Here is a 27,111-nt window from a genome sequence, read left to right on the forward strand (position 1 = left end):
CAATCATTTCTTATTGTATTATTGTTTGGTTTTCTCATATCAATGTAAACAGTAAAAGTCAAATTCAGAGAGTAGTAAATAAGGCCAGCAGAGTTATCGGTGTAGAAGTGAAACCTTTAGATGAAATGTTTAATACATTCATACTTCAGAAATTTGACACAATTATGCAAGACCCATCACACCCATTACATTCAGACATCATTGTAAGTAGATCAGGTAGGGTTAGACTGACACAGAAAGAAATATCCACAAATCGTTTCAGATTTTCACCAATGTACATAGCATGCAATTTATTTAACAAAAACTTTTCAAGATAGTCACTTGTATCATTTGTATTTATTTATATAGTTATCACATCGTATTATTTATTCTACTCAGGTACAAAACATATCTCGAAATTGTTAACAATTTTGACAATAAAGTTATCTTGTATCTTGTATCTTGTATAATCACATCAAATGGTCTACCCATATTTCCTCAATACATTTTGAAACAGTCGATATTTGCCCATGCTTTTGAAAAAAATATATTGTTAAATTAATTGTGGTAATTGTGATGTACCCAAATGTGGTAGCGATATTCCCAAATATGGTAGTGAGATGATGTCATTGTTTATTTTATTATTATTTTTTTTTTTTTATTTATTTATTCAACTTCTCACTAACACTGTTAGTGAAGGATCGGGACCAACAGGTGGTAAACACCTCTAAAAACGGTCAAGTCCCAATTGCACAGTGACTGTGTGTGACTGTGGCTGTGTTTGTGTGGACTAGTACACCGGGGTAGCCCCCTACTCGTCTCGAAAGTTGTACTTGGTTCTTTAAAGTGCACATGAGCTATGTGTACACTGGACCTACGGTTTATAGTCCTTATCTGAGAAGACTGGTTCTACCATAATATGGGCACATCACATAGAGTACACAGAGATTTAAGACATCAATCATGAAGATAATTGTAATAATAGTAGCTCATATAATTTCTAAATGTCTAAATGTTATTTTTATTTGACGTTTATTACAGTAATCTCTGGTATAGGTCTATTCTTAACAATTTTAATTAAACGAAGAAACTATTATTTTAAAACAATCGATGTAAGTATCAAACGTTGGGTATCAATACTCTATGACGTTGGTACTTGATTAAATGCAATGTACGTATCGCCGTTCTGCCGTGTGTGACATACCATGTCATCCCCACCATCTCCATTCACATCAGCGATTAACAAGGTATCACCATTGCTGCACCAACCCATGTCACGATGCCAACTTCCAGGTTCCTTGAATGAACCGTCTTCTCCAGAGAAGGATATACATTTATTACCATCAAAATCACTGCACATCATATCAGAACGCTTATCTTTATTGAAGTCACCAATATAAAGTTCTTCGCCTTCGCGACTGCACCATGTACCATATGATGATCTCCATGATGTACCAGTGAACGTGCCTTTCGGTGTTGCTAAGGCCACCCACTTACGTCCATCATTTCTTTCATGGCAGAGAAGATCAGCTCTACGGTCACCATTAAAATCTGCAGTGAAAAGCTGGCCTGAACCTGTACACCAACCCATTCCAAGTTCCCAACTGGTTCCCGTAAAGCTGCCGTCTTGGTTTGCATACGATACCCATTTGTAGCCGTCTTTGGATCGGTGACACAACATATCATATCGGCCATCTGCGTTGATATCAGCAACGTGGAGATCAGTATTACCTGTACACCAATTCATATCTTTCTGCCAAGACGTACCTAAGAATACACCTCCAGGTTGAGCTAAAGAAACCCATTTGTAACCGTTATTAATGTCATGACACATCATATCTGATCGACCGTCACCGTTGAAATCGCCAATGAAAAGTTGAGCCCCCTCGTGGTTGCACCATACCATATCTTTTTTCCATGCACTCTCAGTCGCCAATGATCCATCGGGCCTTTAAATAAGAAAGATGCATTTGATACGTAATGTACAGTTACAAAATCACGGCTCTATTGTAGTGTTTGATTAGTTTAAACAGTATAAATTTGACTAAAATGTAGGCCTAATTATTTTGAAAGGAAGAGTAACCCTCTTGGTGTGAATTAGATATTAGGCGGTGCAATCGTTTTACCTTGTAGGATATATCTCTTTAGAGCCAGTGTATGTATTGTGACAGAGTACTTCTTGTCGGCCGTCTCCATTGAAATCCCCAACATAAAGTCGGTAACCACGTTCTGTACAAACTCCCCTAGTTAATTCCCATGCTGTATCCAAAAATACATCAACAGTGTCTTTTACTGTGAAAAAAAAGAAATTAATGGAAATGTTGTTGAAAATGTATATGACAGAGCATCATTTTATATATACGCATTAGTTGTTCGATTTTGATACAATTTTGCAAAATGCGGCCATCTTTGATTCATTATTTTGCCAATAGCTCAGCTTGGGCCCCTACTATTAGTAGTGGCTTATAATTTGTAAACAGAATGTAAACCTCTAGCTCACCTCACTACCGATAGGCCTACACAATGTTTGGAATAAGGGTTCAAGAGTTGGACGGACTAGAACTATTCAAATGATTGTGGCTAAAGTGAGACAATTTTGGAAATATGTCCATAGGCTCCCAGCAATTACTTTTATGCTTGTAAAACCTCACGGGTAGGCCTACTATGTTATATTGTTTATATACAAATAATAATACAATATTAAATTAAACTATGAAATAAAGTTTGAAAGTCTAAGGTATTATTGACAAAAAATATAGTATAAACCTAGAAAGAGAATCTGATTTAGTCGTTCAAGAGATCGAACAGTTTCAACAAGAATAGGTTTATGTTATGTCCTCAGAACTAACCTCTTGGCCTATCGCAGAACTTTCCAGTATAATCGTCTTCGCAGTGACATTGGAATCCAGTCGTCACAACTTCTGAGGGTAGATCACTTGAAGTTCTAGTTTCGTTACACCCAGCTCCATTCTTGCAAGGGGATGGAACACATGGCCCGATCTTATTTCTTGCTTTATCGGCTATTTTTTTCTCACCTTATATACAAAACAAGGCATAATTTATTTAAATAATTTCAAAAATAGAATCATCTTGTAAAACATTAGAAAGTTGTATTAGAGTATAAAGTATGTCAGTTTATTGACCCTCGCTGGTCAGCCGATTCTAGGTAAAGTTATACAACAAGGAAACAATTTGAAAACAAACTTTAAATTCAATACACTATAAAATGTTTAAATCTTCATACACAATAGATTTGATTATTGTATATTAACCTCAATAGTTTTTACTGTAAATTGTTACTGTTATTTATTTTAAAATTTGCTTTTACTTTTGATTCTTGACCGGTTGGCTTGAAAGGCATAGCACGACCCACCATTTAAACACGGATGAGAATCGCATCCAGTATCTGTATCAACGTTTCCTGAATGACCTATGACATTACAGAAGTTTGTAAATAATAATGGTAATAATTCACATTATATAAATTTGCTACGAACATTACCACGATTGAGCAACATTATTTAAAGGTCGGTTTGTGAAAGTATCTATGAGTCGTTTGGTAAATCGTTCCAGATAATATTTTTTGGTGATATTAACAGTCAAACGAAAAGATTTGAAACTAACGATAGTTTTACGTTTTGTACAAAGTATATAGATTTAAAGTCAAGAATTTAAATTTGATGAGGCATTAGGTAGAGCTAGAACAGTTCATTTTACAGATAACACTAGTGAAATTGAAGACACCAATATTTTCTGAGCATTTAATCATTATTCACCTAAATTCCATATGTATTTCCGCCAAAATCAAACATTTACATACAATAAAAAGATAAAAAACAATCGTTTTGTCGATGGAGGACATGCAATACTTTGATAAAAAATTGCGGTACACCACGTATATAGTTTTGATCTGAAAAGAACTGTTGAGTTTCTCGAGGTTTCGATCAATATACAGTACTACTCCTGAGGACGATCGAAGTATATATGGGCCGTACATGGTGTACCGCAAACGTTATAAATAATTGTTGATGAATGCAACTTTTTTAGAAAAATTTGTTTTTTTATGAACCAGAATTGTTTATAAAGATAAGTCCTATATATATATATATTCTTCCCCTGAGTTTATAGCCTCTCTACCCAGACACGGACACGAACAGAATAAAACAATAATAATCACTTTTTCATAAGTACGTTTTTTTAAAATCAATTTTTATCGTCATTTTATTGCCATCGACATATTTTAACTAATTGTATTTTTAAAAATGTATATGAATGTAAATGTGGTTTCTTTTTAACATCAAAATAATCTTAGCCTATGTATATACTGTTTAAAAGAGATGTATTTTTTTTAGCAATATACCTTATAAATAAGAGAAATATATAAATGTGCATATATATATAATATTATATTTATAACTGTCAGAGAACTATAATAAAAGTGGGACGAACCCACACAAGACAAAAAAAAGATAAGTCCTTATTGACTCACTTTTATCCTCTTGTAAATTTACAGCTTGAAATCGTCGTCTTGATGATAAAGGCTTCGGCGCTACAAGATAACATTATTTTAAAAATACTACCATAAAAATAATAACAATGACATGAATGGCATACAAATGTACAATAAAGATTATGCAAAGAAATAGCATTCAAGGAAGATAACAAATCAGAGAAACATTAGGAAACGTCTGTTGATTATTTGGAATATTAAAATGTAGGCATTGAGCCGAAGAGTGGCACAGACTTAATTTAGTGGCCAGGTAGAAGTATATGAGAATTGACTTACTTCCATAATCTTGCGAATTCGGCGTTCGTCTTCTTCTCCTGCTAGCACTCGGCAGTCGTCGAACATTCTCTTATTAATAAACATTTAAAATGTATTGAAATTTGAAACACAAATGAGTGCATTCAGAGAACATGCGCCGACAATAATGCTTTATTAAATGTAGGCTACTGATTTTAGCCATTGGAGTACTTACGATTACCCGTAATCTAAATGATATATGCTGTAGGCTTGAAACTTACCGGTACCACTTCCAAAGGCAAGGAGAACAAACGACAGACAGACACATAACAATAACAAGGTTGAGAGTTTCATGTTTACTCTCCAAGAAATAACTAGAATTGAATATTGTTTATCATTTCAGGTATATATGGTTGTCGACAAGAAAGAAGGACTTAATTTAGCACATTGAGGGGCTGGCCAGATAAGATAATGTGGTGACATACAGAAAAGATAAGTTCAAATTTTGACATTTGAGATGCAACAAAAATAAGGACAGTGGTATCATCTAAGAGTATGAATATTAGAGCTATGTGTACCTATATGAATTAAGGATAGTTTTGGTATATCTTGGGCGATAATGGATGATGGATTCTATATATTGGAGGGAAGAAAAATCAGAAAAACCACGTGCCATTATACAAAGCGAATAAGATGATATTATTTCTAAAGTTGTGTATAGGCCTACGCCTGTACATTTTAACAAGAGAGAGATTCCATCACTATTCCTTGTTAACAACATACGTCAAGGCTGACCGAGATACAAGAGACTTAGTGGTGCAGCCAGTCATGCATTTGGACGTCTAGGGTTTTTGACAAGGATCTATTCATCAAATAAAGATGAAGGTTGCCATAATATCAACTTTGTTCTATGGATCTAAAACATAGGTAACATAAAGCATACATACATCTGAAAACAAAGAGAGATTGTCTATTTAGCATCAAACAATGGATGGACAGACATATACAAGTATTCTGGAAGAATCTAATGCTACTAGTATCGATACCTGCATAATCAGAAGTAAACTACGCTGGATAGGTCATGACGGATTTCAAAATCAGATTTTGTGGATAGAATTTAATGCAACGGAAAAAGAACAAAAGTAGAGAACAACGTAAGTGTTTCAAAGTTAACTTAAAGCAGTGTAACAGATACAGACATAAACAGACAACAGCGAAAATCTACAATTCGAGATCCGAGATACACCAAATGGATCAGTACTAGGCCTACCTAAAAGATACTGGTGAGTTCATATATCACCATTGCCAGGGGAAATGACGATCCATCTAAGATTTAAATCTTTTCAATCATAGCAAAATGTATCATCAAGCATCGTATTCTAACTAAATGGATTGCAGATGATGAAGATGATGAGCAGCAGCGACCACACGCTACGTAATAAGTTTGCAATGCAAAACTTAACGGTTTGAGAATAATAACCGAAAATGTAACATGCTTTGGGGTGTGCGCATGCTCAGTCCAAGTTTATAAATACCCTTTTCTTCAGCCTTAGCAAACTATATGCTTTAACATGGTAACTGTTTCCGGATGCTTCCATTCTCTTAAATATAACGGCCTAAAGGCGCGGGGCGAAAGCAAAAAGTAATGTCGTCAGTAGGGTCAGTGTAAAGTCAGACATGTCATACAATCATGATTTATTACTATTAGCTTCATATTTGATATGTCTACAAAATGGAAACTAATATTACATTGTCTTTTTTCTCCTATCGATCCGTATAGAACACTGTAATGTAATCACTGCTATCTGAAGCGCAATATGGAACCATATTTATCCAATCAAAAACACCTCAGGAAAGAGTGAAATATATTCTGTACTCACTTATTTTTCAAGGCAGTATTACAATTACGGTTTTTTATATCCCTTGGGAAACTGCATAATATACCGACCGAACGAATAATGATACAGATTCTGAACCATATAATACTGCGCAACAATTATACACAGCACGACAATTTACAACAAGTTGTGCAGTACGATCGTTTTCGTTTAATTTTCAGTCAATATCACTAAACAGGCTGGCAGAAACTTGTATATCAACTATACCTAAAGTTAATCAATCAATTATCAAGGCTTTGTATTTACTCTTAAATAATAATAGTGCCTCATCTAGATAGACAACGTACACATATTTCAATGCATAATCCATATAAACTTATTAGAGAAATATTGCATTATAAAAATATAGTTAAATGAATTAAAATGATTGTATTTATATATTATATAGAACTAAAATCAATAATAAAATAATTGTAAAAATTTAATTTTGCATCCTTGATTCACATTATGTTAAATTATAACAATCAACTTTGATGGGGACTAGTCACAGATAGATTACGCCTATTGATAAAATAATTTTTAATAATTTAATTGAATAATTATTTGTACAATCAATTTATCTTTATTGCTGTTTCCCCATTTAATTTATTTTTCATTACTGTATTAGGTGCTTCTGTTTCGTCTATATTTTCGTTACGCTCTACTGAGTCGGAGTTAACACCATTTTCATTATCTATCAGGTTATCTGTGTCCTCGTTGGTAACACGGAACTTTGCGACATACATTGTTTTACGTCTCCTGTAGAAGATATAGTTACTTTAATATTTATCTTTCGTTACCTATTTTCTTTATTTATGAAAAAAAACATTGAGAAATATATATCCAGGAATTATTAAATTGAGATATAAATTATTATAGAGTCATCAAGTTGAGATATAAATTATTATAGAGTCATCAAGGCAATGTAGCTTTAAATCAAGACCACTTTTTAATACACCCTTGTTGTATACAGTTCTTTTGGCTTGGATTCTTCACCTGTACCTAAACCAGTATATGTTTCTTATAAGATGCAAATGATTCAACAAAGGCAACTAACAAGATAGAGCAAAGGGTTTATCTGTAGTTGCGGCACAATTAGTTCCATGCCCCCTAAACGATTGACTGATTTTTGATTGTCCAATTGGTTTCCTCAAATTTTTTATTAACAGATACTGTGCCGGAGAATATATGTACAGTACTGTATTTGGTAATCATTTATCTAAATCAACCACTTTCAATTATTCAATAAGGTAATTTTCGGTAACATTAAAATTAGTCTACATAATAATTAGTTTGTGCAACTAGTACGCATTTGTCGCAGCCAATCATAAAAGTTTAATTCCTTTCTTGGCAAGGCGAGCTCAGCATCCTATTGTTAGTTTGTCTTGATTCAACGCAACAAGTCCCACCAAAGTACCAAGAGTTTTTTGTTAAAGGGCGGTATTTTTGGCTGGGTCAGCCATCTACAAACACCAGAGTTTCCTATATCCACTCTTTTTTCAAAAAGTGTGGGGCTTTAACCAACCCTACTGACCTCTGAACCTATGCATAGTGTGTCCAAAATAAATAGATTTTGTTGAATTACTCACCCTTTTCCACATCTGAATTCCCATAACGAAAATACAATAATTCCAGCTGCAGATATTAGGTTGAGCAAACCGAATATAGATGAAGACACAGCAAAGTTAAATTTATCCACTAAAAGCCCTCCCATAGTAGGACCAAAAAAGGACCTGCAGAAATAGAGTTAACATTTTGTTATACACAACCAAAAAGCAATCTTGTTTTGGGAAACTTTTTTATAAACATTTTTTTATTTCAGCATGATGCTGAGCAGTTTCTTTTTGTCTTTGAATTCTAAAGCTGTCTACACTATCAAACTAGTGATAAAAAAAGTGTTATGTGCCGAAATATGGTAGTGATATCACATCATTGTGTCCGTATCACACATCACAGTTTGTTGTCACATTTTGATAGTGTAGACAGACCTTAAAAAAAGTTGAAGGCATACCAATTTGACTGTTGATACGTGTTGCTATCTAATAGTAATACTATGAACATGTTCAAATTGTTGGACATATTAAGCAAAACTGTTCAAGTCTAGTTAGTGTCTCCTTTTTCCTAGTCTTGGAAGATCACTGTTTAGCATAGCATGTATATGAGAAAGTTTATCTTAAATTGTAACATCAACGTGTTAAGGGTCTTTCACACCTGTTCCGGTCTGGCGAATCGAATGTCAATGTTTCGTTTCACAACTCTGCACACAGTTATGCGCCAATCGATATGCGCATAGCCGTGTGTAAAGGAAACATTGACGTTCGATTGCATTTACCAGCGCCGGACTGGAACCGTGCCGAAACGGGTGTGAAATACCCTTTATGCATGTTCTACTTTATACTTGCATCAGGGATAAAAGTTAAAATTAAGGTAAATTCAAAAGAACAGCAATGCATACTTACCCAAGCGAAAAGGCACTATTAAACATCCCTGAAACGACACTATGTGTTGATATTACATCTGGCATACCATTGTGTACTACTGTCGTTAGCAAATCTTGGTATGTAGGTGTTATTGCACAGCCAAGTGCCACATACATCAGTACAACACCAATAGTGATTAGATACAGTTTACTGGTTGAAAACAAAAAATAAAATTGTGAGACAGTTTAGTGTACTGATGTTTAGTGTAATGAAGTTTACCCTATTCAAATTTAGACTGGAAGAAGTGAATTTACAAAGCAAATATCAAATTCATTTCAAGAACTTTCATTTGGGATTATGTAAATGTAAATGGGGGAATAACCTGTTGCTTGCAGCCTATTGGGTTGAATTGCGCACAGGTGTGGACGACACATACTACAACTCTCTACTCTCCTAAGGGCCCCTTCGTGTCCCACCAAACGGTGCTCGTTCGTCTGTCTACGACAGGGACTGAATGGACCAGTACACCTGGGTAACCCCTACTCTTTCGAAAGATGTACTGAGTTCTTTAAAGTGCAAATTGAGTCAGATGTGTACTGGACATCCAGTTATAAGTCCTTATCTGAGAAAACTTGTTCTACCACCAGAACAGCTCGGCGACTCGAATTATGACATGTATACGAGGCAAGGCATATTTAGTAATATTAACAACCTCATTTTCATAATGTACCTATGCAGCGGTAAAGACGAAAATTTATTCTGTGCACGCTGAAAAACATGAGCATGAGCAGAATGGCTGTTAGACTCAATAACTGCAGTCTTGCTTTTTGAAAAAGAAAGTTCACAAATGCAGCCTTAGTACTTGGTACAGTATACAGACCTAACAAAAATTAAAAAGCTATAGAAAATAAGACTGACTTACTTTGGTAAATGAAGGACAGGCCATGGGCCTGCTATGAGGTATGATATCCCAGCTAAAATGTAACCAAATGAAAGTAGAGTGCGTGTGTTCTGACGTTTATCAGCAATCCAGCCAACTATTGGTGCCGATATTGTGTATCCCAAACCCATCAACAGAAAGACAAGGCCAACTTGTGTAGGTGTCAAGTTATACTAAACATTATAGAAAAATGTGTGTTATATATACAGTATAAAGTAAATAAAATAATAATATTAATAATAATAATGGTAGTCTTATATATAGGTAGCGCCTAATACAATGTTTCTAAGTGCTTTACACACAAAATTGATCCATTTTAATGGATCAATTTAAAAATATCCTAAGATTCAAAAATGAAGAAGCAGAGGAACCATTTACACCGCTCCGTTCTCACATCTGAGAGCTCATCGGAACAGAATTCACAGGAGTTAAAGTGAAAAAAGGCATCTGTCTATCCTAGAATTCATTGATTATTGAATTGATGATCTATAATTTACCAAGCATTTTTATTTTGTACTGTATTTTATCACTTCATTTTATCAATTGTTTTGCATTTTGTTCATGTCTAGGGGTTGGCGTTTATTCAAATAATTATGGTATTTTCTTTTTTTGTACACATATGTTTATTTCTTATAGAAACAATTAAAAACAACTAATTACTCAAACCTGTTGTAGTTCAGTTGAGAGAGTAGGTTCCATAAATGTTAGCGCTGCTGCCCCAATAAAAAGGCTAAAAACAACTACCCATGTTCCAGGAATACTCATTAGGTGGATAAAAGAACCAGTTTTCTGCTCGGATAAATCTGGAATGCAAACATTTAAACAAAATATACAATTCCAGGAAATAAGACATAATCTCATAAACTAAAAAAAATGCAGTATAGAACTTAAGAATATCTGCATACATAATACTATACCTACGATTATCAGCTGGTAAGATGAAAAATAAACATAGCGATAAAATCATGGAAAATCCTCCAATGGCTACGAAGGGCAACATAAATCCACCAAGCTAATATAAAAAGGAAAACAAAAAACAACAAATACATAATACACACCACAATAATTATTCAAGGGCCGAATATCCAGAAGCATTAACATGTAATAATAATAATAATTATCCAAAAAAAATATCAAAAAGCAGTATAATAATGTTATAGAACTAAGGAAATGGGGAAGCACATGCTCCAAGCCCCTGAATTCATAAAATAAAACGTTTTCTATATCATATAAACAACTACTGTCGGTAATTTGTTTTACCTAGTGCGTATATAAATTATGCTTTTTATTCTGATATAGCAGCTATTACAATATAGGCGAACACAATGTGAAAACTTTGTGTAAATAACCTTCTTGGTAAAACAGTATTTTGAATAATGGTTGTTTTTTGTCACAAAAACGGTTCATGATATATCCGAAGATAACCAAAAAGAAGAAGCAGAGAAACCATTAGTAGTAATATTATAATAGTGGAGTAGTGGTTTCTGGCCCCATAATACACCTGCACAATCTCATTTGTCATGTACTACACACTATTATGTAATGTGTCAGATGAGGGAATCACAAATTACCTGATATAAAACACCACCTAGAAAAGGTCCAATTGTGAGACCAATACCAGCAAAAATCTCAATATTACCCTAGAATAAAAACATATATGCAGTAAGAACCAAATGCATGAATGAGTTGAGGATTATTGAAAAGGGCATAAGGGAGACCTGGAGGGAAACCTGAAGGGAGACTTGAAGGGAGACTTGAAGGGAGACTTGAAGGGAGACTTAAAAGGAGACCTAAAAAGAGACTTAAAGGGAGACCTAAAGTGAGACCTGAAGGGAAACTTAAAGGGAGACCTAAAGTGAGGGGAGACCTGAAGGGAGAATTGAAGAGAGACCTGAAGGGAGACTTAAAGGGACACCTAAAAGAGAGACTTAAAGGGAGACTTAAAGAGAGACTTAAACGGAGACCTAAAGGGATAGCTGAACGGAGACTTAAAGGGAGACCTGGAGTGAGACCTGAAGGGACACTTAAAGGGAGACGCAAAATGAAATTTCCCAAGCAATTGATAAAACATGGACGACAAAGTACAAAATAGACAGTCTTGGAAAGGTATGCCAGTGAGTTGAAAACGGTTAGAAATGATAGGATCATTTTCAATTTTCATTTTTACAGAAAAATAAAAACAGTAGATTATGTAATTTATTTTTTCCCCTCCATGATGAATTCATTCCATTTCTACATTATTTAACTCACCATTGTCTGCCCAACTGAATCTGGAAATTTGTTTGGAACCAATGCCATTAATGCAGTAAGGAATGAGGTAGTACCAATAGCTTCTATACTTCTTATTAAAATACAGTACACAAGAAACTCTGTACCTGGCTCCACTCGGTCTAAAAATCTGAAACCAACATTTAGTTACATTTATAAGAAGATTTATGGATAATATTAATTTTTCTCTTTATTTTAAAAGTTAATTTAAGTTAGTTTAATTACTAGAGAACTTTCAATTTGGGACGACCAACAACACATGTGTACCATTTCCTCACCTCAATACAGGTACGATGGTTTCTAGGGCCAGACGACGACCTAGATCAGTCGTCATCCGTCACAAATCGGAAGCTTGCTATTATAAGCAACATTTTATATATTGAATACAATTTCTTATTTGGTGATCGTTTATGTTTGGTTGTGGAATGACGTCATCAATACTATCCACAGAGAGTATTCAAATGTTCATGCCATTTAGTGACCTTTTGAGGTGAGGTCAATTAATACTGGATCAATGTTGAAACTAGAAACTATTTTGTTCTGACTTGCACAGGCCTTTAAGCTTGGTACCCACTTTAAAAAAAACACCTTACATGTGTTTTTTTTATAGTCATCCTTTAATACTTACCCGTATAAAATGTTACAACCAGAATTGACAAAAAATCCGGATATAAATGCAAACCTACAACCAATTGTTGGAAGCTAAAAGTAAAAAAAAAGGTTTAAAATACTGAATAAAATACTACCCATAAAATGCTGATTAAAATACTACCCATCAAATGCTGATTAAAATACTACCCATAAAATGCTGATTAGAATGCTACCCATAAAATGCTGATTAAAATACTACCCATAAAATGCTGATTAAAATACTACCCATAAAATGCTGATTAGAATACTACCCATAAAATGCTGATTTGAATACTACCCATAAAATGCTGATTAGAATACTACCCATAAAATGCTGATTTGAATACTACCCATAAAATGCTGATTAGAATACTATCCATAAAATGTTATAGATCATGTCATTATCAAACCGTATGCAAGCAGGTACGAATTATTTGCCATATCTATTTGTTTTGATTTTCTGTTGTATAAGTCTGTTACTACGTTTTCTTTTATTAAATTTATAGTGCGGAGGGTAAGCGTGAACTTTCAAAAATAATTTTACACTAATGTTAAACATGGCGAAGAACCTCAAGAAAAAGATGTTCTAAACAAAGTTTTGGAACAAGTCTTTGGGAGTTAAACATGCGGGAAAGAATGCTGAATTAAAGGATTTGAAGGCAGGACCTGCAAGTGCGTGCGGGATGCCTTTTTAGACTCGACAGGAGCATAGTAAAATGGTAAAAAGCATTTAAAAAAAAGGAAAAATGTACAGATTAGTTAGTGCGATTAACATACAGTAACATTGATGTGCTGGAGACGGATACTGGTATGCAGAGAGAGGAACTGGCTGTCACAATGGCAGATAGGAAGTTATGGAGGAATCTAGTCATAATCATTTAAGTTTGGGTATGTCCCGAACTAAGTAAGTAATATTTAACACATACAATGTAAAACTTACAAACTTTCCAATGATTGGTGCTGCAATGAACTGCACTAATGAATAAACACTAAATATTAAACCAACTTGAACTTTTGTAGCCCCTTGCTTGGCAGCCTACAAAAAATAGTGTTTAAATCGTAAGTATAAAAAAGATGGGACTCTCTTTTGTTCAAAATAAAAATGTTGCTTTTGCCTCACTTTGCCAAGAAAATTGTAAAACTGAGAATTTAATTGTTCTTTAATTTCTTAATTAAAAAGAAATAAATAAAAATGTTCTTTAAATAAATTAAAAAAAAAAAGAATGTTATTGAATAATAATTTTAATTTATTAAATGAAAATAAAAAATGTTAAAACTTTTGTTTTTGCCTACTTTGCCCAGAAAGTTGTCAAACTCAGAATAATGTTCTTTAATATCTCAATTGAAAAGAAATACTTGAATTAAAATGGATGTTTTTTAAATAAATTAAACAAAGTAAAAAATTAATTTGAGAATGCATTTTATTAAAGACGTATTGTCCCCATAAAAATAATTATTAAATTTTTTTTTTTTACCAAAAATTAGATCGAAAAAAAATGTATTTACCTGAAAAAACTGTAATTTAAAGCAAACAATAGTCAAATTGGCTGCCAGCCAATGGATTTTGGTTGAATTTAACCATTTATTTTGTCATTTTATAAGGGAAAACATTTTTTTTCTACGGAAGTGATTAACTTTATTAAAATTACAAATTAACCTATTCAAAGTCTGATTTAATTAATCTTCATTTTTCATGTTTTTGGGGGACAATACATCTTTAATTTAAAAATGAAATTAGAGAATTACCTCTGCAGGAAAGAAAGGGGCTAAAATAGAAAATGTTAATTCATTGGTTAAATTTGTTAATCCAAAAATAATAAATAGGATCTTCTGTTCTCTTGTCATTGAAGATTTCTTAACCTTAACTTCTTCTGAACTACCTCCAGGTGTCAACATACTATCCGACTCCTGTTGACAGCCATCTCCATTTAGAAGGCGAGTTTGATCGTCGTTTATAATGGTAGTTTTATCTGAATCTTCTTCTGCACTATCCATCTGTGCTTGATTAAATAAAAGAAATACAAACCAAAGTCAGTAGAAGTACGCCACTTGCAGGGCTGTAAACATTTGAAATAATATGCTAGACCATGGTCTAGTTGGGCTAAAATATTAACTAGCCTAGGCCTATCCCAGCCTCAATTTGCCTACTACTTTCTAGGCCTACTACTGCATGCATAGCCTACAGTATGGTGAGTACGATGGGGTTAGATAGATAGAGGGTTAGGAGGCCGCTCGGCCTAGCAAGTACTACTAGGCCTAGGCCTAGTTGTAGTATTAGCTAGGCCTAGCCTATCTACTCATTAGCTATCCTGCAGTCAGGATGTATATGAATGAAATATTTGGGTAAATTTAAGTAGCTAGTCTACCTAGGCCTAGGCCTAGATAGTTAATTTAGGCCTGGCTTACGTTTTGTTTACTTCGAGAAAATCTTTTGCACACATGAATTTTGAGCATGCGCAGCAAAATCCAAACTTATCTTTGCCGTTGGCGGCGTTGTCTTAGAAAGAATTAAAGGTCACCTCCGGATTTAAAAAATTGCATTGATTAAAATTTTATATTGCTTAAAAAATGACATTTACAACTTCATGCCTAATAATAAACACTCTTTTCCAGCAACAGCCAAGCAGAACAATATTCGTAAAATGACTACCTAAGTCGGAGTCGGATTTACCCCTTTAAATGTTGTTAATCAGTGTTTAGATGTTCATTTAATAATTGTCGAGGATCCCTTCTGAAACAAGCTTCCCAGCTTAAAGGGTTATCCTCTGATATACCATAACAGTATAATTATTTAGTTTCTGTATGATTTTGTTAATTCCAAATTGTAATGTATTGTATTGTGTATATTATGGATAGCAATATTGCAAACAAACAAACAAGCCTCCCCCCCCCCCCGCCCCTAGAGTTAGGCCCCAGTTGGCACAACAAATGCTTTCGAATTTGTAGTTCACAGAAACTAAGGCACGTTATTTATCACATGTTTGGAAGCTTTTAATGCAAGACTATACAAGAATATACACAAGAAAACATTGTTTTTTTTTGTTTTTTTTTATTAGAATATTCCTGGTATTATTTGTGACTTTCTAAAATTTATTCAATATGCCTGCCCTGAAGCCCTCTCACATTTCGGATACTGTTAATGTCTCACAAAATGTTCTTTATGTTGGGCATTAACAAAAACTGTTCGGTTTCACATTTGGCGCGCAAAACATACACTAGAGGCATATTTCTGTTTATATTACCTCGTCGACGTCTCTCTTGCAATCCCTTAATGTGACGCATGCGAATGGCATGAGCCACAAACACGTACGTAGGCCTATCAGAACACACCCTTTATTATAAGCTTTTATGCAGCAGCAACCCACCATCTCTCTGAAATATTAAACCACGACTCTAAAACAGCACCCTCCTCGCCCTCAATCTATTACGCCTCGTCGAACCACCACGACATCCGCATAAAAAACCTTCAAATCCTCCCCGCTCCCATCTACACTACGCTTAAACACCACCCGGCCCATATCGCCTTTAATGCAAAAAAAAATCCCCCGCTCCCACCCACAATCTTCTCGCCCGTAACATTCACCCGCTATCGCATTGCTTTTGCAGCTACTCCCTCCCCACAATGTTCCATTGTATTTAATGTATAGCTGACTGACGACTCCCCTCAACACTAAACTAATAAAATTCACCTACGCTACCAAGTGCAGCAGAGTAAGGGTTTTCACAAGAACTAGTTTGTTCTTGAATTTAACTCCAGTGAACGTGCATGCTTATTGTAGATAGGCAGGGCATTGTATAGTGAACAATAGACTGAGCAATTGTGTGATTCCAGGATCTTCCTAGTTATGCGGTTGCATTTGAAAGTAAACGAACTTCTTCGCTGTCAACTTCATTAATCTCTGCGTATTCAAACCGTCTTGAAATAATGCATTTTCGCCGCCTGGAAAATAAAAATTTGATTGAAGAAAGTTGGATTATCATTATCATTTAAAATAGTTTTGCACGTGTAAATGTCTGTGTACACAAATGTTGGGCCCCGGTAAAATGAATTAATTAATTGTCGACATATTCAAATGTGTATACTACTGTATCATTATCCTATATAGGCGTATTCTTTGTTTTTTCGACTCGGAGACTTTATATATAATATCTTGCACATGTTTTGCAATGACTTACCCTCTACCAAAATTGAACTCCCATAAGCTAAAAGCGATGGATATAATCAGCATCAGAAGATTTATTAGAGCTATCGTTGAACATAAAAAAGAAAAGCCTTTAGCCTCTACCAATGCTCCTCCCACAACCGGTCCAACAAACGACCTAGAAAAGAAAAACACAGTGTTATTTCGTTGATTGAGGAACCATATTAAAGGATGCTTTCGGGACCCTTTTAATAGTGCATGTGTTTCTTAAAGAGGTTGGCCATAATGTTAAACCGTATATTTCCCCTCGTTCGTTTGACGGGAAAATGTACTTTTATTATAGGGGTGTCTTCTGAAGATGGGTTTATTATAGGCCTATATTGGGATATAAATATCGTAAGAATAGCCACTTCAGAAAAGATCTTCAGATGGTGGATAGACTGTGACCAACCGACCAATCAGGGGTGATGTTTTATATGTGTTGGCTATATAAACAGTATCCTATGAACTGTGTAATGCAAACAGGCCTCATCTTTACTTCTTACCCAAGTGAGAAGGCACTATTGAACGTTCCCGATAACACGCCGTACGTCGACACATTTGACGGCATCCCGTTAAACCTAGCACTTATCAAAATCTCCTGGAAACATGGCGCAAATGAAAATCCAAAAGCAAGACTGATCAGCACAATACCCAGGCACACCAGTACTAAAGAGCTATACAAAAATAGTAGGTTTATTGATAAGACAAAATAAAAAAAAACGAAAACAAATCAGGAATGAACATTAAACAAACGACAAACATTAAATCATTACTAATTCGTCTGTCCACATGAGATAGACCCGGGGCATTATTTTTTTCCTATTACGTTAAGGCAGAGATCATGAATAATTCATGAACCTATAATTATTTCTATGATAAAGAATTATAAGACATGGATTACTTCCTAAATATAACCTAACCTTCTAAATAATCTCTCTCAACTATTAAAAAACACGGATGATTGTTGATGAGCATCGAACCCAGATCGCCAGACTATTAGTCTGAGGCATATGCATATCGACCATCTGTTTGGTATGACAAATCCGGTTGACACAAGGTATTTGGTCTCTGTCCATGCTAATTACAGTGATCTCAATGATTTCATAATTAATCTCATGAATTATTAATGATTTACTGCCTTAGTCTCACTAGGAGAAAAAATAATGCAAACCCGCGGTAATTCCCTACTCTGGTTCTTTAAGGTACACACGAGCCAGATGTGTACACTGGACCTCTAGTTGTAAGTCTTTCCGTGAAGATCTGTTTTACCACCAGAGAACAATGGTTGACTGAGTGACGATTGGATAGCTAATAGGCCTATGGTTTTATGCGCCCTGCCGAGCGGTTGGTTAGCTTGATTACTCGACTTGACTAACTCCATAACCACAAAACAATTACAAAAGCCACCGTCATTATGTTAATTAATAACATTTAAAATGACTTACTTTGGTAGATTTAGCGGCGGCCATGGACCGAGTATGATATAACCTACAAAGGCTATGAGCATACCGCCAATTACTAGTTTACGGGATGAGACACGCCCTTCGGCTAACCATCCAAAAAACGGTGACGTAAAACCGTAAACCAGACCGAGCAGTAGAAACACGGAGCCAACTTGAATACTATTTAAATTGAACTTGAAAAAAAAACAATACAATTGTTAATTAATATTAAATGGTAACAACAATGATAAGACGGGGATGGACATGTCAACGATGACGATGATTACGGTAAAGTTATGAGAATTCATAATGATGTATTGAGGATATCAAGATGTCATTCATTCATGTATTCTATACAGTAGTATGTAGGACACTGGCCCCAAGTACAATAATACAATATTATAACATTTAAGTAGTAGTAACAGCAAAATAATTAGTTCTCTATTTATATGCGAAAAAGGCAAATCTTTAACCGGTTATTGATTGGTTTTTTTCTTTTTCACTAGTAAAATAAACTTTTTATTTGTTGGTTGATTAAAATAGTAAGGTTTTAAAAAGGAGTGTCTAATTTCGTTGTAGTATGGAGATACTAAAACAAAGTGATATTCATTCATTCCTTTTCAATTCCTGTCCATCTCCCCTTTTCGTTTTCAAGATCTAAAATTCCTAATCTTAACTACTATTTGAAAAAGTAAATTCTTAACGCAAAAAAACACGCGGTGATGGTGTCATTTGACGCATATGTCATCATGCCTTGTTGGAGAAGATGGATGAGTCGACACATGTAACCACTTGCAAAACAATTGTTTCCAGAAATGTTATTATCAATGTACAATGTGTAACGTATGTATGAAGTTTAAATGAAACGCAAAAGGGTATAGTATTAGCAAGGAAGAGCGACTCTTTCCTGGTATTAGCGATTCAAAGTGAGAAAGTGTGTCTTTCTAAAGTTTTTGCTTGACACGCAAATAATCATAATCAATGTGGAACACTGTACCTGTTCTAATTCTAAAGAAAGCGTAGGTTCCAAAACCAGAAAGGTGAGAGCCGCCAAAAAACCTGAAAGAATTCCGACCCACGTTCCAGGAATGTTTAGAAGTGGCAAGAATGATCCAGCCTTACTTGTAGAAGTATCTATTTTAAAACAAAGAATACTAGTTAAAACATTACCAATGGGAAAATAATAAAAAGAGCAGAAGTTTCATGGTTGGGGTTTTGTATTTGATATTTATGATAATACAAACATGTAATCGATAGTCCAGTGGCCGTTTACGTTTGACACGCCGATGATCATAAATATTTTGTATACGCCCATAAACTCTGCTGAAGAAGGCGGTTAGTTTAAAAAGGGACCACTCATCTTCCACCCCGCCCCAATGTAATGGTCTAGCTATTTTCACTAAAACTTGAACACACGATACTTACATGAATCTTTAGGCAATACGAACATCAGAATAACACTGACGAGTAACATTAAGCAACCCAGGGATACAAATGGCAGACTGAACCCACCATACTGGAAATAAACAAGAAATAGGTTTTTACAAAAAAACGCCAAAAACAAAAATACTTTCAATATTTAACAATGTTCCAAATTAAATTTTGGAAAAAAATGTCAAATTGTATGTCGAGTATTATAATAATTAGTTTGTTGTTTCTGAAAACTCTATTTCAACCTCGGCGGTTAAGAGTCAGAGTTGTATAAAACGTACAGAGATTATAATGATTGGATTAGGATACATTTACCTACCTCATACAAAACACCACCGATGAATGGTCCAATCATTAAGCCAATGCCAGTAAAAACTTCCAATAGGCCCTTTAAAATGTAAAAGTAAATTAACTCAACTATCACAAACAATTAGAAATAAACTCGAAAACGATCATATACTGAAATAGGCTTAGGCCTATAATATGAACGGGTTAAGACTTGATATGGCCCGATTGAAAAGGGGGAAAAACAACGGACATTTTGTTAGATTATGTATAGATTAATTCTATCACTAAAGATGGATACTGCATTCAGATGAGATTATGCATGTTTCAAGAAATAATACTTCATTTGATTATTTAGCCAGATAGATTGATAAAACAGGTGTATTTTTTAAATACCATTTTTAGGTTTCTTAATAGATGTTATTATTGTGCAATTTGTCTCTTTTTAGTGTACGGTATTGTATTTTAACATGTTTTTAAAGGATTTTATAATAATCGTTTTGCTTAATGTAATTTTGTGTGCATTTGTAACGGTTTATAATGAATATTCGTTTACCGTGACCAATTTCGCAATTTTGGATAATAAAGTTTTATTGAATTTTATTGGTTGACCATACACCCGGAAAACGTTTACCACTGCTTTTGAAATTAATTAAATTGTAAAATCTAATGGCTATTGAGGTAAAGGTTGATGAATCTTATAAAACAAGTGTGGAAAATGACTTTGCTTTTTTAGAACAGTTTTCCCAGTACAATTGCGGCAATGTTGATAGTCTATGTGTATGGGTGCCTGCAGTATATACATTTGTATAACGTAAACATTATATATGCAATACATTTTACCGACTACGGTACCGGTTTGTGTTTTATCCAAATAGTTTATAGATCTACTAGAGGGTGGACTTCAATGTTATCGCAGTTCAAACAGTTATTCTTCATCGATAGGGAGACCAAAGTAGTTTATATATAGATTGGCTAGAGAAAGGACTAGTACTGTACTTATATTAATCTATGGTTATAACATTTTACTCAGGGGTACCGGTACTCTTAAAATGCATAATCAAGGACCGCCTTAAAGCACTAATCAAACCTACCACTAGCCGTCCGATTTTATTTGGGAAAGTATAGGCAACCATTGTCATGGCTGCCGTGAAGACACCAGATGTTCCAACTCCTTGAAATGCACGCGCTAACAAACACGTGGCCACAAATGGATTGCCTGATGGTATACGATCAAAAAATCTATTAAAAAAAAAGAATTGGAAGGTCAGAAATGAGGACGGTATTAACTTAGTTATAACCAGTAGAACTGGTTTCAGCAACTGGGGTACCAGCACAAACGCCAGTAACTACAAATGTTTGACACACAGCCATCAATTTAATAGCTTGTATTATATAAAATGAAAAGAAGAAAGAAATATGTTTATGTACTAATTATGTACAATCAGATAAATTGCTAGTGTTAGGATAAAAAAGTGTCTATATATATAACATCAACGGGTTTGTAAATAATGAAACTTTATAGTTCTTTTATTAAAGACAGTGTTAGTATTACTCCTTAAAATAAATTATTACAATTTTGTATAAAACATAATTAGAACTAATATTGTTGTTGCTAAGTTTAAAAACAAAGCAAATGTGTCTTACCCAAATGAAACATTTGTGGCACCGGCTATTATGTAGCCTAAAATGAAAACAAATCTAGCTCCAAGAACAGGAATCTAAAATTTATTGTTAAAACAATGGTTAAACATGTTAAATAACACATTTGCATAGTATTAAAATATAGGCTAATATAGTATAATTTATTTACGGATAAAATTAACTTGATCATTCGAACCTCTTCTTCAAGGTGGCCAATGTAGAGTGAAATTAAAATACATAATGATAATATGGCAATTTAGCATTTATTACAATCAACATAGGCATGCTGTAAGGAACTTCTGTAACTATTTACTTACAAATTTTCCCCAAAGAGGTGCTACAATGAATTGAACACCGGAATAGATACCGAATATAAATCCGATTTCCGTTTGACTGGCACCTTTTGCAGAAGCCTACAGAAAAGATGAAAACAGAAATAAATTATAAACAAACCGGCGCTTTCTCAAAATTACATTTGGGACAGAAACATATTTGACAACACTTTGAAAGCCGTAAGGTGATCGCTACCTCCCACTATCTAATTAGTTTAATTAAATCTGTCGATGGTAATGGTAAACAATGTCAATTTATGCACGGTTGTTTTTGGTCGGGTTGATCACATGATAGTTATTCAAAAACTAATTGATGGAGTGAGATCATCCATGATACCCATCATCTACAGCTTCCTAACAAATAGAGGCATTTGTAGGCCTACTAAGTTTAGTAAGACCATCTCGGGCATAAGGAAAACCTTTGTCTTATTTCTGGTCCTTATACTGGTCATTATTAAAAATGATAGTTGTGGATGCTGCAGAAGATGGAAGTATATGTATATGTATAAGTATATATGTAATCAACGAGAAGTTGTGAACAAAATTGCAACTTGAAGTACTGGTGCAACATCAATAATATGTTGCCCAAACCTTCTAAGTGCCATGTTATGAACAAAATTTGTTTACGTAATATTCTGGGTAATAAATATAAATCCTATGACTCATGCCTTAAAAGAAGTTTAACTTCTAACAAGAAGAGATAGCATTGTTCTTTTATTTGGTTGGTCAGGGCCTTCTGAAGTCAGTTTAACCTCAGACCTCAATTTGATGTTACCAAGTGCCAATGTGTAGAACAGATAGTTATAAACGTCCTGCCATTCTCTTCATTGTCAGACTAATTCTCAATAGTTTTTGCCGAATTTTTTATTTTAGTATAGTAATTGAATTTTGCAGTAACTTAGAAGTGAAAGACTTTTTGATATTTAGATATACAGTATTCTTTTGCCTATTTTACACTTTACAGATAAACTTTAATGGATACAGCAAAGTACATTATAGAGGTGATCTAACATATTTAACATAGATATCTTTATTAATCAATAATTCATATCATCCATCTGCTTTATATTTCTATTTTTGTATAATTATGTATTGTTTTGTCGGTGTTTTAGTATTTGTATTTATTATGTGTACTTTATGTTCAACCTGTATACATTTATATATCTACATAATAGTAGTTTTATAATATCTAATTAAATATTATTATCTTTTTTCATACAATTTTTATTTTGTGTTATTATTATCTTTGTAATACAATATTTTCAGATTTTTTGTAGACACAGGGTCCCCACTAGTTTGACAAAATTCCAGATCTGTCACTGTGCATATATAATATCATTATTTTCAATAATTTCAATTTCAATAATCCGCTTTGTACGATTAAACAAAATCTGTATCTCACCTCTGGTGGAAGAAATGGAGCTATAATTGACCATGACATAAACAGAAAAAGCTGAGATATAGCAATTAAAGCAATCAGCAGTTTCCCATTCTCTGAACTACCGGTACCAGTCCACACTCTTCCATTGGTAATTTCTGGTTCTGATCCGCCATTTTGAATTTTTGTACTACCGTTTCCATTTTTGTCACTGTTGACATCATTAGAAGTAGTTCCATCCGAAATCTTGAAGACAATCGTGTAAATTACGATTAATGATTATTATTATTATTTTTAATAAAAGCAATGATTCAGAATATCAAATGATCACTGTTGTATTAAAGGTTTACAATTTCTATTATATATTTCTGTTATATGAATGTGAACTTTTAGAAAATTGTCTAATAACCCCCATTACCTTTTCGGCAATCTGTGGAGAAATAGACCTATTCTATTTTGTTGAAAATGTTATATTTTATAATAAACAATGGGATTTTAAAACCAGGAGCTACAGTACCTTTTAAGTAAGTTTTCCAAACCAATCATTATTGAAAAGAATCTCCAGTTCAAGTGATATTGTTTACCGAATTGTATAAATATTATTTTTTTCCAATAATTAATTCTGAGATAAATAGAGGTTATAAGTAGGCCTACTGCTAATATAATGCTTGATATAATGCTTGATATGATGCTATAAACAAATATTGTCATCACTACTAGTAACCATGTAACAATAAATCAGTAAATTACATTAAACAACGAATAGGCTAAAAAACAGTGTCTCTTTTAGGCCCTCGTAGATATAGAGTTGCTGGTTATAATTTTTATTTTTTATTTTATTTTATGTCTTTAGGCAATGTGGCCAAGGATTACCAATAGTGAATTAATCACTGTCCTATCAGATAGGTGGTAATCCCCCTGATACAGGGGCTATTGTGTGAACCAGTTCACCGGGGTAACCCCCTACTCTTCTTCGAATAATGAACTGGGTTCTTTAAAGTACACACAGGTTATAACTGTGTACACTGGACCTACGGTTTATAGTCCTTATCCGAGAAGACTTGTTCCACCACCAGAACTAGGAGCGAGTCGGCCTATTATAGATAGATAAATAATCTTACCGTATCATAGCTCTTCTGAAATGAAGATGTATACACGCTAGGCATTCTCTTCTGTGTATCGCAAATCACGTTTGGTGGAGTTTGTAGGATATTTCTTTTTATATCTGGTCCCGATGAGTCTGCATTTAAAACAGATGTCAGAAGTATTGCACCATACTTATAGCAGGTACGTATCTTTCCGAAGGATAAATCAATGAAACTTTATTGAAATAATAAAAGGTTATCTTTGATAGTTAGGGCCTACATGTAGTTGTGTAATTTCTATCTCAGAAAAGAAGGGTGTAAATTTGAGATGTTAATTGCCCGTGTACTAATTAAAAGTGGATGCCCATACGAGAAAGAAAATATCCGCCCTGAAAAACCGTATCAATATCTGCAGAATGTGAGTTTTAACAATATTATTATATGTCTTAGGAAAAATAGAGGAACTTCCTCCATGGCGAAACATTGCAATTGTGATAATTCAACACAAATACAGCCGGCTAGAAAGGGGTTAAATGCGAACTTACATTTAAAAGCTAGACTCAAGTGACAATTGTTTATGATTTGAAAATAGCCCTAGAGTAGAAAAAGGGGTGTTTGAACATAGGGGTTCTCGCTCTGGGGCGGGTATCTAATCTAATAATAGGCATAAATGTAATGAAACAAAACATAGGCCTATCACTCTGTGGTATTAAGAGAGATTGTTTTAATTGTTACGAAAATGATTTGATCGTTACATCTTTAGTGAATATATATTTACAATGTCCGCCCATATTCAGTGTTTTCCCAACACCAGAAGATTACTTGCTTATTTCATCATGCTGCTACTGCTACTTAAAATAAATGTCCAGTGGCTATGTTAATTATCATGGTTGGTTTCCACTAAAAGAAATAGTCCATAATTTAATTATTACTGTGGTCAAATGACGACAACAAACAATAAAACTTTACCTTTACAGCGTCTTGTAGGCCAACATCGACATGTCTTGAGCGGTCACTGTTCACTGATCTATTATACATAACAATAGGCCTACACCTGGTATGCGTTTTGTACGCCCTCTTGCAGTTTTCGATTCTCAGGAACGACACGCTTATAGCTTTCTTGTGAAACTATAAAATTGTGTCTAGTTTAGTTCTTGAAAGGAAACAATAATGATATAGTACCGCGTCTATCAAACACGCATGTAGTGTAGATAACTGTGATTTGAGCAAAAGTAGGCTTGTATGTCAGATTCAACCCATAACAGCTTGCTTTACATAATGAACAACTAACACACTTGGTTTTGATTCAATAATAATATATGGAAATCGTCTATTTATTATAATAAACGCGTTGTTGCTCAGCAGCTGTTTTAGTCGGATAGGCATTCTGCGCACGGTCAGAAATATTTAACTATACGCAGAATGACTGATAAAAAATGCTAATAAATAATAAATCTTTAAATAAACTATATATAAGTCTCGTATTATATTTTAATATGTGTTTAAAAGAAAAAAATATATATATAGCACCGTAGCTATTAAACAATCGTCACGTAGAATAGATAACTCTGACTTTTAAAAAAGTACGCTCAGCTTGCTTTACATAACGACTCACACACATGGTGCTGATTCAATAATAATATGGAAATCGTCTGTTAATTATAACAATTGCTATATTGTTTTACAGTTGTCGTTTGGATTTTGTTAAGAGTTAATGAAATCAAGAGAAATCGGTGCAAGATATTATATTTTAATCTTGTGCCCAAAACTAACTATACTATACATAGCTCCTGCTGTTGGCAGGCAGACCCGACTCGAGAACCTACATCTATCTTGGATCCTGCCTTTCTTTTTATTTTCTCAAATTTAGATTATTTAGTTATGGTTCAATCACCTAAAAGTAAAAAATGTTTAATGAAATGAATGAACAAGTAAATAAGACACTCTTTATTTAGTTTATTTTAAATAAATCTGACTTTATATTACATAAGGATGGTAAGAAGCTCCATGAACATTACATTTGCTTACTGCTCTATATATGGTTTTTACACGTTTGTATGGGCGTACTGTTTAAAAAAACTAAAAACTCTACCCGCATGTAAAAACATATGGAGATCAGCTTCGATTAGGCCTACACTCTTTACCCAACTTGCCAAATTTAAGTGACCTCGTCACAGGTCACAGTTCACCATTTCTCTTTATTACGAAATTATTATCTTAATCTATACGAAAAATACACTATCAATGTTTATGTATATTCATTATATATTTATGTACACCTAGTATAAAAATACACAACCAAGTTACACACGCTATATAACTAAAAATACCTGAACTTAAATAACTTATTGTTAAGTCAAGATAAGTTATTTTGTAAGACACGCACACGTCATGCAGGCACGTAAGCTGTAAAGAGATGTGCACATTTTGGAAGATGAAATTAAAATTAAGGAAATCAGAACACATTACTAA

The 27,111-nt window shown here is 34.0% G+C and overlaps 3 protein-coding genes across 4 annotated transcripts; all 3 read right to left on the bottom strand.

Annotated features, from left to right (window-relative positions):
- Positions 1 to 256: 256 nt before the first annotated feature.
- LOC144839789 (uncharacterized) lies at positions 257 to 5,161 on the bottom strand. Its single transcript, XM_078695280.1, has 7 exons — positions 5,005 to 5,161; positions 4,766 to 4,834; positions 4,469 to 4,528; positions 3,308 to 3,409; positions 2,829 to 3,014; positions 2,106 to 2,271; positions 257 to 1,928 (listed from the first exon to the last, which is right to left on the bottom strand). The coding sequence occupies exons 1-7, from the start codon at positions 5,075 to 5,077 to the stop codon at positions 1,121 to 1,123; spliced, it is 1,464 nt and encodes a 487-aa protein (XP_078551406.1). The 5' UTR covers positions 5,078 to 5,161; the 3' UTR covers positions 257 to 1,120.
- A 1,577-nt stretch (positions 5,162 to 6,738) lies between these two features.
- On the bottom strand, positions 6,739 to 15,285 carry LOC144839788 (MFS-type transporter SLC18B1-like). The gene is made up of 12 exons (XM_078695278.1): positions 15,265 to 15,285; positions 14,605 to 14,853; positions 13,799 to 13,894; positions 12,857 to 12,930; positions 12,211 to 12,358; positions 11,532 to 11,600; positions 10,882 to 10,972; positions 10,627 to 10,763; positions 9,943 to 10,133; positions 9,060 to 9,230; positions 8,190 to 8,333; positions 6,739 to 7,359 (listed from the first exon to the last, which is right to left on the bottom strand). The coding sequence occupies exons 2-12, from the start codon at positions 14,851 to 14,853 to the stop codon at positions 7,173 to 7,175; spliced, it is 1,557 nt and encodes a 518-aa protein (XP_078551404.1). The 5' UTR covers positions 15,265 to 15,285; the 3' UTR covers positions 6,739 to 7,172.
- A 631-nt stretch (positions 15,286 to 15,916) lies between these two features.
- LOC144840010 (MFS-type transporter SLC18B1-like) lies at positions 15,917 to 25,864 on the bottom strand. Of its 2 annotated transcripts, none has more exons than XM_078695625.1 (13): positions 25,609 to 25,864; positions 24,676 to 24,794; positions 23,579 to 23,800; positions 22,162 to 22,257; positions 21,848 to 21,921; positions 21,295 to 21,442; positions 20,235 to 20,303; positions 19,910 to 20,000; positions 19,482 to 19,618; positions 18,488 to 18,678; positions 17,546 to 17,716; positions 17,035 to 17,178; positions 15,917 to 16,798 (listed from the first exon to the last, which is right to left on the bottom strand). In XM_078695625.1, exons 2-13 carry the CDS (start codon positions 24,718 to 24,720, stop codon positions 16,702 to 16,704), a joined length of 1,485 nt encoding a protein of 494 aa, XP_078551751.1. In that variant the 5' UTR covers positions 24,721 to 24,794; positions 25,609 to 25,864; the 3' UTR covers positions 15,917 to 16,701. The 2 variants fall into 2 exon arrangements, with proteins under 2 accessions (XP_078551751.1, XP_078551750.1); XM_078695624.1 differs by lacking the exon at positions 25,609 to 25,864 and adding an exon at positions 25,418 to 25,575.
- Between the last annotated feature and the right edge of the window lie 1,247 nt (positions 25,865 to 27,111).

The sequence above is a fragment of the Antedon bifida genome, chromosome 4 (assembly GCF_963402885.1).
Source record: "Antedon bifida chromosome 4, ecAntBifi1.1, whole genome shotgun sequence".
NCBI lineage: Eukaryota > Metazoa > Echinodermata > Crinoidea > Comatulida > Antedonidae > Antedon > Antedon bifida.

Bases quoted from the DNA above. Each gene is read 5' to 3' on its own strand.
- LOC144839789 (XM_078695280.1), bottom strand. From the start codon at position 5,077: ATGAAACTCTCAACCTTGTTATTGTTATGTGTCTGTCTGTCGTTTGTT. The intron at 3,015-3,307 runs GTAAAAGCAAAT...TTTGTATATAAG, and splicing joins CAACCGGTCAAGAATCAAAA to GTGAGAAAAAAATAGCCGAT. The intron at 1,929-2,105 runs GTAAAACGATTG...TCTTATTTAAAG, and splicing joins AAAGAGATATATCCTACAAG to GCCCGATGGATCATTGGCGA.
- LOC144839788 (XM_078695278.1), bottom strand. From the start codon at position 14,853: ATGGATAGTGCAGAAGAAGATTCAGATAAAACTACCATTATAAACGAC. The intron at 9,231-9,942 runs GTAAGTCAGTCT...GTTTTCAACCAG, and splicing joins CCTGTCCTTCATTTACCAAA to TAAACTGTATCTAATCACTA. The intron at 8,334-9,059 runs GTAAGTATGCAT...CTATTTCTGCAG, and splicing joins AATAGTGCCTTTTCGCTTGG to GTCCTTTTTTGGTCCTACTA.
- LOC144840010 (XM_078695624.1), bottom strand. The intron at 21,922-22,161 runs GTAAGTAAATAG...AATAAATTTTAG, and splicing joins CACCTCTTTGGGGAAAATTT to ATTCCTGTTCTTGGAGCTAG. The intron at 20,001-20,234 runs GTAGGTAAATGT...GTTTATTTCCAG, and splicing joins TCGGTGGTGTTTTGTATGAG to TATGGTGGGTTCAGTCTGCC.